Source organism: Manihot esculenta, chromosome 18 (assembly GCF_001659605.2).
Source record: "Manihot esculenta cultivar AM560-2 chromosome 18, M.esculenta_v8, whole genome shotgun sequence".
Taxonomy (NCBI): domain Eukaryota; kingdom Viridiplantae; phylum Streptophyta; class Magnoliopsida; order Malpighiales; family Euphorbiaceae; genus Manihot; species Manihot esculenta.
The window spans coordinates 20,870,001-20,879,590 of NC_035178.2; the positions used below are offsets into that span (position 1 = coordinate 20,870,001).

General features: G+C 32.6%; 1 protein-coding gene across 1 annotated transcript; it reads right to left on the reverse strand.

Moving 5' to 3' along the window:
* Window positions 1-5,863: 5,863 nt before the first annotated feature.
* LOC110605844 (peroxidase 4) lies at window positions 5,864-8,972 on the reverse strand. The gene is made up of 4 exons (XM_021744505.2): window positions 8,599-8,972; window positions 7,126-7,317; window positions 6,623-6,791; window positions 5,864-6,431 (listed from the first exon to the last, which is right to left on the reverse strand). The coding sequence occupies exons 1-4, from the start codon at window positions 8,827-8,829 to the stop codon at window positions 6,040-6,042; spliced, it is 984 nt and encodes a 327-aa protein (XP_021600197.1). The 5' UTR covers window positions 8,830-8,972; the 3' UTR covers window positions 5,864-6,039.
* Window positions 8,973-9,590: the final 618 nt, after the last annotated feature.

Below are 9,590 nucleotides of genomic sequence, written 5' to 3' on the forward strand. Positions count from 1 at the left end.
CATGATTCATGCATCATAATTGCCATAATGTTAGGATGGTTAAAATAAAAGATAATAATGGATGAGCATGAGATATTAGGTTGTTGCATTGGTATTCACGAAGGTGTTGCATTGCATAATTTGATGAGTATGCGGATGAATGTTGGATGATCCTTTAGCCCTCAGTTTGGTATGTTATGACATGATATGAATTAAGTAAAGAGTCAAGCATGATAAGTGTGAGCAGGGAGGCCTAACCGCCCCTGTTAGTAAAGGGAGATAGCCAGGAGGCCTCATCGCCCTGGCAAAACGTTTTCAGCAAACAGTCAGAGAAGGCCTAATCGCCCTGACAAAACCTTTGCAGAAAAGTAAGTCCTGGAGGAGGCCTAATCGCCCCAGGCACTGTGCTAGTACTATATGTGAGTCAGTTATGTGAAGGGCTATAGGTGACAACTTCTTCCTTGATGTATATGGTTGTGATGTGCTGCATGGCATACAGACATCTGTTTTATAAACTGTTTTATATAGTTCCTGCTCACTGGGCTATAGAAGCTCACCCCTCTCCCCTATCCCCAGTTGTGCAGGTTCAGAGTACAGAGAGATGTAAGAAGAGTACAGGAAGAACGTAAAGAGACGTATGTAATAGATAGTATGGACATGTAAATGTAAGAGATACGGAAATGTACAGTGTATAGATGGTGCTTGATTGATAAGAGTTGTATCCCTTTTAAGTTTGTACATGATCTTATGTAAATGATTTATGTTTATGTATGAAAAGCCCGGCTTACATAGTATGAGTTAGAGCTGCCTTGAGCTAAGATGAGAGCTCTGGCAAGTTTTTACAGTAGAGAGATAGAGTATGCACAGGTTAAGCCGTGGAGAAAGAAAAGTTTTACATGGGTACAGAAAATGTATGATCATGTATGGGATTTCACAGATACACAGAGTTCACAGTAGGCTTACTACGGGTCTAGGCGGCCTTAAGCCGATCTGGATCCTAGTGCCGGTAGCAGTTCGGTTTCCGGGCTGTTACAGGCAGGTTCGGCGGCCGAAAGTCCTCTCCAAAGCCGAAACTCAGGCATTTTCGGCGGCACCTTCGGCTGCCGAAAGTGCGCTCCAGAGACGAAAGTCTCAACCTTTAGCGGCACCTCCGGCGGCCGAAACTCCCCTCCAGAGCCGAAAGTCCAAACTTTCGGGGGCAAGCTTAGGCAGCCGAAACCACCTCTTTAGCATGTTCGGCGGCTGAACCTTCCTTCGGCGGCCGAAACTGGATTTTCCAGTAAGGTAGAAACTTGTTCTGCTTCATGCAAACCAACCTCCCAACTCCCTCAACCATGCAACCAACAACTCACAACCTGCATATACTCAAGTATAGGCACAAAGGGGTCCAAAACTAACTGAAAACCCCAACAAACAACACATCTCAACACATATCATGCTTTGACACAAAAATCAACCAAAAACCCTATAATGCATCTCTACCCATAAAACTCCATAAAACCTTCAGACATCATGAAAAGAAGTTCATGATCTTCACTTACCTCTTGAAAACGAGAGGATAAACGATCCCAACGTGGAGATATGGAGCAACTCCCTGCCAAAGTCTCCACACTTCAAAACTTTGATTTTTAGCCAAAAGCTTCAAAACAACATAAAAACTTCTCAAAACTTTGAAAGATTGAAAGAAAACATGAAGATCACCCAAGGAAGATCATGGTCTCACCTCTATCCGTGAAAATGGAATAAAACTTATCCATTCACCGACCTAGGACCTTTTATAGGTGGCTGGCCAGACCACCTTCGGCGGCCAAACGTGATCCCGAATGCCATGCATGTTCGGCGGCCGAAAATCACCTTCGGCGGCCGAACCTAGCTTTTCTCCCTTGGTGCTTTTCTTTCAAAAAACTCATTTTCTTTCCACTTAACACATTAAAACATACGAAAACACTTTAGAAAAACATATCTAGTACCCTTTAGAGAGTTCCGACATCCGAGATTCCATCGGACTGTAGAATTCTGATACCGGACTCTAGCCGGGTATTACAATTGGTGTTTCAGCTTCTCTAAGTTTGGGGTACCATAGGAGGTGGGTTATCAAATCTTTGGATTTTGTATGTACTTGTGCGTGTGGGTTTGAGACTTGTGCCATAGGGTTCCGCATCACGCAGGCCTGTCACAAAGTTCGATATGAAAATTCCATCGTTTAGGGGGTCAATTTTGCATTTTAATTATTTTTTAGATATTTTGGGTATTTTTATAATTTTACACATTAGGTTTTATTTTTTATTATAAATAGCCTTCCTTGGCAATTAGAAACTCACTTTTCAATTTTTGAGGAATTTCAATAAGACTTTTAGTCTTCTAACTTATCTTTTCTCGTATTTCGTCTTAACCGAACGATATTGATTAAAACTCCTGACATAGTCTAAATGGTCCTTTATCAAGAATTTCACCATATTGCTGCACCACCCTTTAATTTGTAAGTCACAATCGAAACCTTTTAATCCTCTTCCACATTCATAACTTCAAAAAACCGATCAACCTCTTCTAACTAATCAAAGACAGATTCTACATCTAATGAACCAAAATTTTTTTGAAGGTTTATCTTTATCTTGTAATCTTCATGATGATTCTGTTAGGGATTTGCAACCACAGGATTTGAAAGTGGCTGTGGGGCGTTCGGCTGCAGCGGGTTGATTGTTACCCCGTTGTAGGGCTAGTTGTCTGATCATCTCCCTTAATTCTGTCAATAATGCCTCAATTGCAGCAAGTCGCACCTCTTGGTTGTCGGTCATGGATGAACTTCACTCTAATACCAACTGAAATAGGACTAATTAGACTCCATCAAGAGTTTTAAGTTAGATTCCATCAGGAGTTTTAACCAATAACGTTTCGTTAAGACGAAATTTAGAAAACAAAAGACTAGAAGCTAAAATTTTTTATTAAATTCTCGAAATTGAAAAGTATATAGTTAAGAAAATAGATATTTATAATAGTAAAAACCCTATTATAAAAAATTATATAAAAAAAATCTTTAAAAAAAATAATTAAACTATAAAATTATGATAGGCCTATGGCCCTTATCACATTTTTGAAAGTCGTGCATCTTGAAATTATCTTTTCGAAAAGTTATCGTGGGTTTCCACAGACGTCGACACCAAAAATTAAGTCCAGTTTAAATCTGCCCTAAAATTTAAGACTAATTGTTCCGTATCACTTAATAAATATTTAGCTAATTGTTTGTGTGTATATACATTCTCTCTTTGATTATTTTTATATTTAATATTATCTAACTATTTTTATAAATTTAATTATTCATATAATTTAAATATAACTCTTTTTCTTAAATGTTAAATAATTATTAATAATATTATAAAATAACAATATATTCTAATTTATTAAAGATTTTTAATAATATAATTTAAATAATTTAATTAATTACTATAATTTATTTTATCTAAATATCTTATATATGCATATTTATTTATTATTCAGCCATAAATATATTAATTACTTTAGCTCTTAATTATACGAGTGAATTACATATTGATAATATAATATATCTTTATATATTAATTACACGTTCATAGTTTAATCAAAATGATATAATTAATAACTATAAATAAAAAATATAATAATTTTATAAAGAATATTAATATTAATACTATTATTATTTAAATATGTTAGTTATTTACTTTTTTTTCTTATTAAATATAAAAATATTATAATTTTATATGCAAAAATAAAATTTGAATCAAAACTGAATTAAAATTAAAATTAAAAAAATAAAATAAGAATAGTGATTGAATCAGAAATGTACTAAAATTTGATTCTAGTGTATAAAAATTGAAGAACCGAAAGTTTAATTTCAGTTCTAGTTCTTAGCAAGAATTATACTAAAATTGAAATCGAACAACCTTAATTTACTTAGTTTGCATGTACTCATTAATGATTCTTCAAAGATTGTAGTTCTTCCTTCTAAGCTTTAATAGTTTATACAGATGATGTATTATTTATCGATGCATGTGAAGTTGATTTATTACCAACTAAGTAATATTGGGAGTAGAAGATCATAGTCATGGTGTGAAAGCCAACTGCCCGATTGTGGGAAAACGTTCCACATCGGCAAAATACGGTTAATCGAAATTGTATATAATAATTAGTATGAAACTACTAAAATAATATGGGTTAACCATTTTTTGTCAAGTAGAAAGTGGATTCAAAAGTTATTTGGGTAAGTTATTTGGGTTGGGTCAATCTATTTCAATTAATATCAGAGTCATACTGGGTTAGACAAATTGTGCAAACTAGTGGGCCTGCTACCCATGTGAGATGAGATGGAACTTATTAAAATAACTTGAGTTAATTATTTTGGACTAAGTGAAAAGTGAATCTAAAAATTATTTGAATCAGTTTGGGTTGAACTGTTTTACATAAATTTGTAGTATGCAAAACTTTTTATTTGGAGATTGATAAATCTTCGTCTACCATATATGTAAGCTAAAGAAACATATCTTGGATATTATTTAAGATGCGAGCCTCTCTTTAGCTAATTAAAGTGCTCTTGTTTTCATACCAAAAGGCCTTGAGGTCTTTTACAAGGATGGTGTTGCACTTACTAAGCTTTTTCTTTAACCACGCAAGTGTTGTTGCTTCAAAAGGCCTATTCGGTAAGAGAACACAACCCATCAAGGCCAACAGAACAAATAGGGGAAACCCAAGCCCAACTACCAAAATCAAGTCCTCAGCACAACCGTAAATTTGTGCCAACCGAGAGCTCCAGCCGTCGCTACTGCCTGCACCATAGCCATACTTGGAGAAGGAGAGGAAGAATCTCAAATCGTTGTCTTCTTAGAAAAAGATCAATTTAAGAACAGAGCAAAGACATACAAAACTCCAAGCCTAAAGATGACAATAGATCCACACACAAGCAAAAATCAAAACCTAGTATAAAGCACCGCCGTACAAACCATTCACCGACAACCAGAAAAGTAGCCCAAACTATCATTAAAAAAACGCTTGAGACTTCAAAATTAAATAGCCACTAACAAGAAGGCGATGCAACATAGCTCATGCCTTCTTAATAGCCTGCAAGAGTAGTGATTGTTGGATGTAATAGTGCAATTTTTGAGTTGTCGTTGTCAGGCAAGCAAAAACCGACCCTTTAAGTGAAAACAAAAATAACCTAGAGAACAAAACCTAAATAGAGATATTACTTAACATATTTGGAAACAGATACCTCACCAAGACAACCTTTGATCTACAGTACCTGATAAAATTATGTACCTCTAAACAAAGAGAAAGATCTAATTAGGTCAAAGCCTCCTCTCTATCAACCACTAATAAAAACATTTTACTTTCGCTCTCGTCGCTTTCTCTCTCTAAGAAAACTGAATAATATTATATTCACTACTTCCGCTTACTAAGCTAGAGAGGTATGGAAGGCTAGTGGGTCGAATCTCAGTTTTACACGCCTTGATATTATATTCGCAGTTCATCAATCAAGCCAGTCCATGTAATGCCCTCCCACACTGGGATGCTGCAGTCCACGTCCTCAAGTTCCTAAAGGGTTGTCGAGCTCATGGCATGTTCTTAGCTGCAGCCAATAATTTTCACCTCATAGCTTATTGTGATGTTGATTGTAAAATTAGTCCATGGGGTCTTTTGTGCGTTCTTTTGCAATTGACGCACTATCTTGAAAATTCAAAAAGTAAACATTGTCAACCATTGATATATAGAGGCTAGGAACCGCAGCATGGTTTCTATTATTTGTTAATTACAGACAAGAAAAATATTCTCATTCCCAATTTCTCGTTACATATGTAAAAAGAAAAACAATAATCGAACAATTAACATAGAATTAATAATTTATAAAAATCCCATATAGATAAAATTACAAATTTAATAAACCCTTTCAAAATTCACAAAGCTTACATAAAAAAAGATTACATCATCTTCATGAACTCTTTTGCAAGAGTTTCTTATTCAAAATACATCAAACTCAAACACAATAGAACTATATTCACACTTAAAACTCTGTAGAACATCATAAGAAAGTAGCTAGTTGACCTTGCTGCATTTCTTCCTAATTTCACCCTTAGAACCAGTGAGAGGATCAATGTCACCCATCTTAATCATTGCAGCAGCAAAGTCTGAATTGAAGGCTTTTGGGTTTTTGCTGTATGTTATAACCAAAGAATCAGCAGATCCACCGTTAAACAGAACTTGATCTGAGTGGAGGAGACCCTTTTGGTTGACGAGGTTTTTATAGTAATTGTTGTCAAAGGCTGTAGGAGTTTGGACATCCAAAGGTGCTAAGTTGTTGTCTCCTGAGCCTGTGGGAAATGGGCAGTTCTCTTGTCTTGTTCTTGCAAATGAACTGTCAATGTTGGTCTCATTGTATATGCGAGTCCTAAAAACTGTACATCTTGCTTGCCCAATTGTGTGGGATCCTTTTAAACACAATCATACGTTTTAGTAAAATTAACTATTCGGTCCCTCTATTTTAAAAAATTAATTAATTAGTCCTCATATATTCAAAATAAAGTTGTGAGATCTCAGTTGACTGAAGGTTTCAATCTTCCAATGACATGGATAATTAACCATATTACTGATGGATACATTTTAACAAATAATAACATACCAGACAAAGCAACCATGTCCCTGGCAGAGAGGCCTTTAGCTTGAAAGCGATTGATGAGGTTGCTAAGGGTAGAAGAAGGAGGAGGAAGAACACCACTATTAGCAGCAGAAAAGCTGGCTGTCTTTGAGTCCCTTCTTCCAAGTTTCACATTCCAATTTGGTCCTCCAAGCTGCAATAAATTATTAATTAACCCCTATAAATATGATGGAATTACATGTCTCTATATTCTTGAGGACTTCGCTTCAAATCTTAAATTTTTAAATTAAATAATTATTTAACATGCTATATGAGTCTTTTAAATTAAAAAATTTAAAGTTGGAATTAGTTTATTTCCACTTTAAATTCAGTCAATACAAAAACATATATATTGAAAATATAAAACTATTTTTAGGACTTTTACTTTCAAATTTAAAGTTTTAAATTGAGCGACTCTAGTGGTAGAATCTTACGCTCTTCACAATTAAAAAAAAAAAAATAATGAGAAAAAGAAATAAATTACTTACAATAACAGTAGAATCGCGAGCAGCAACAGCGACAATATCAGCACAGGAGACGATGCCTGGGCAAACTTGCTCCACTTTAGCCTTAATATCATTTATAACATTGAATCCTCTCACTGAATTGCTATTTGGACCTGCAGTCTGCTCCCCTCTGAATGAAGGTGTGTCTTCCAGGAGAATAGACCCATCACATCCCTGTTATAATTATTTAATTTACTATATCAATAAAATCAATTAAATTAATATATAAATAACTTTTAAGTTAGTAACACTGAAATTCTCTCAAGAATTACCAGATTTGAATTCCGATTGAAAATTTTTATTTTGTAATTTATTTGTTAAAAATTTATGTATTGATTAATTTCTATGAAGAATATAATATTGTAATGCACATTATGGTAATTTTGTGTGACATTGGACGCTTAAGTATATACAAATGCCAATGCCTTTTTTGCTAATTTTTATTTTTATTTTTATTTTTTTTACTTTGAAAAGTTTTAAAAAATAATGTGGGTAATAATGATTTAAATTCTTATAAAATATATTTAAAATTTAAGAATGAGCAGTTCCACACAAATTCAAATTAAGTAATTAAGTGAATTTTAAATATTAGATACATTGAAAAAAAAAATTAATATGAATATAAACACACCTAGAAATTTGATTCAAGAAAAAATAAAAAAAAAACACACCTAGAAATAAATGGTAATTTATTCGAATTGAAAAAATTAATTGAATTGAATTAATTTAAAATTTTAATTTAATTTTTTATTTTTTTAATTTATTTTGATTCGATTAATTATAAAAGAATACTCCAAAATATTCGAAATCCATAATTTTTTTTTATATTTGTGTTTAAATTTTGTTTTTAAATACCGTTTATTGCTGGCTCTTGATGGGTTTTCTATAAAAGCTTGATTAACTTCTTTCAAGTAATATAAATAAATAAATCAGAAATGAATGATATGACTTGAGGAAAAATATCATTCGTGAGATTGTGAGCGACTGCTATTATCTTATTATACTTTAGTTGAAAATGATTTTGTTATATCAATTAAAACTGATTTAACGTGTACAAGCGAAGTCAAATCAATATTCTTATGCATAAAATAATATTTTATCTAGTGAAAGCTCTACGATTCAAGCCGACATCAAACCACAGTAATATGCTCTTTATTGTTTACTTGTTTAATTTTATTTTTCAAAAAGCTATAAATTAAATCAAAATACAAAAATTATTTAAAAAAAAAAAAAAAAAAAAAACTCAGAGAAATCACACACAACAAAATAATAAACCGAACCCAACTCATCAAAACCAAAATTTTAGGTTATATAAACCAAAAACAAAACTTACTAAACCCTAATATTTTTCTCAGTATATATATATAATATAAATACTTATTCGTATGTGTTTAGAGTTATAGGAGAACGTAGAGGTAGAAGAAGCAAAAAAGGAAGAAGTGAAAGAGAGATTACATTGACAAAACAGTCATGGAAGTGGAGACGAAGAAGAGAAGCACCCATTCGCTTCTCTTTAGACACTGCATCTTCAACAACAGATCTCACTGTGCTCAAAAGCTTCGGACAACTTTTTGAGTAAAAATCAGTAGACAGTTGGGCTGATGACTTCCCTCCCAACATCAAAACAAAACCTAATACTACACAACTCATCATGCAAGAAGAAGACAGAGATTGAAAAAAAGCCATTTTTTTTTTTGCCCTTTTCTCGTTAGAGTTGCAGATTTCAATAGTGGAAGTAGCTAACTTTAGCTATGGTGGTGAAGTACGACTGTGGATAACTGGGTATAAATAGAGGTTGATGGAAGAATTTTTGGGCAGGGCAGTTGAGCTAATATGGAAGACCAGTTCATGCATTCTACGTCCAGAAATTAAAGAAAAGATATATAATTGATTAGCTATAATGGAAGAGGACCATGTATATGTGATTGAAAATGACAGATAAACTCCTTCCAAAACAAATTTAAGTGGATTGTAATGAATATTAGAAAATTATTGATGTTTAGGCAGCATTTTTTGTCAAATTAAAGGGGTCCACTGATGTGTCCTTGAAAAGTTTTAGGGTTCACTATGTTACTTTGTAGCCGCAGTCAAACGGTATTTTAGCAATTAGCAATAAATACAAATTTATTATCTTAATATTATTAAAGTAAAATTTTGATTATAATTTAAAATTTTTACAAAAAAAACACTATTATATATGATAATAAATTTTAATTTTAGAGTTTTTCTTCAAAATTTACTTTTAACAAAATAAGAGTATTTTTTATATTTGTAGGTACATAACAATTAAACTTACTGAAAAGACCTTTTAATAAATTCTTTTAAATTACAGAAACGTTTTTATCTATTTTTGAAAATTTAAAAAAAAAAATAGTTAGTTTATCCCTATCACAATAATCAAATATTAATTTTTTTAATAAATATATTATTTTTTATTTAATAAAATT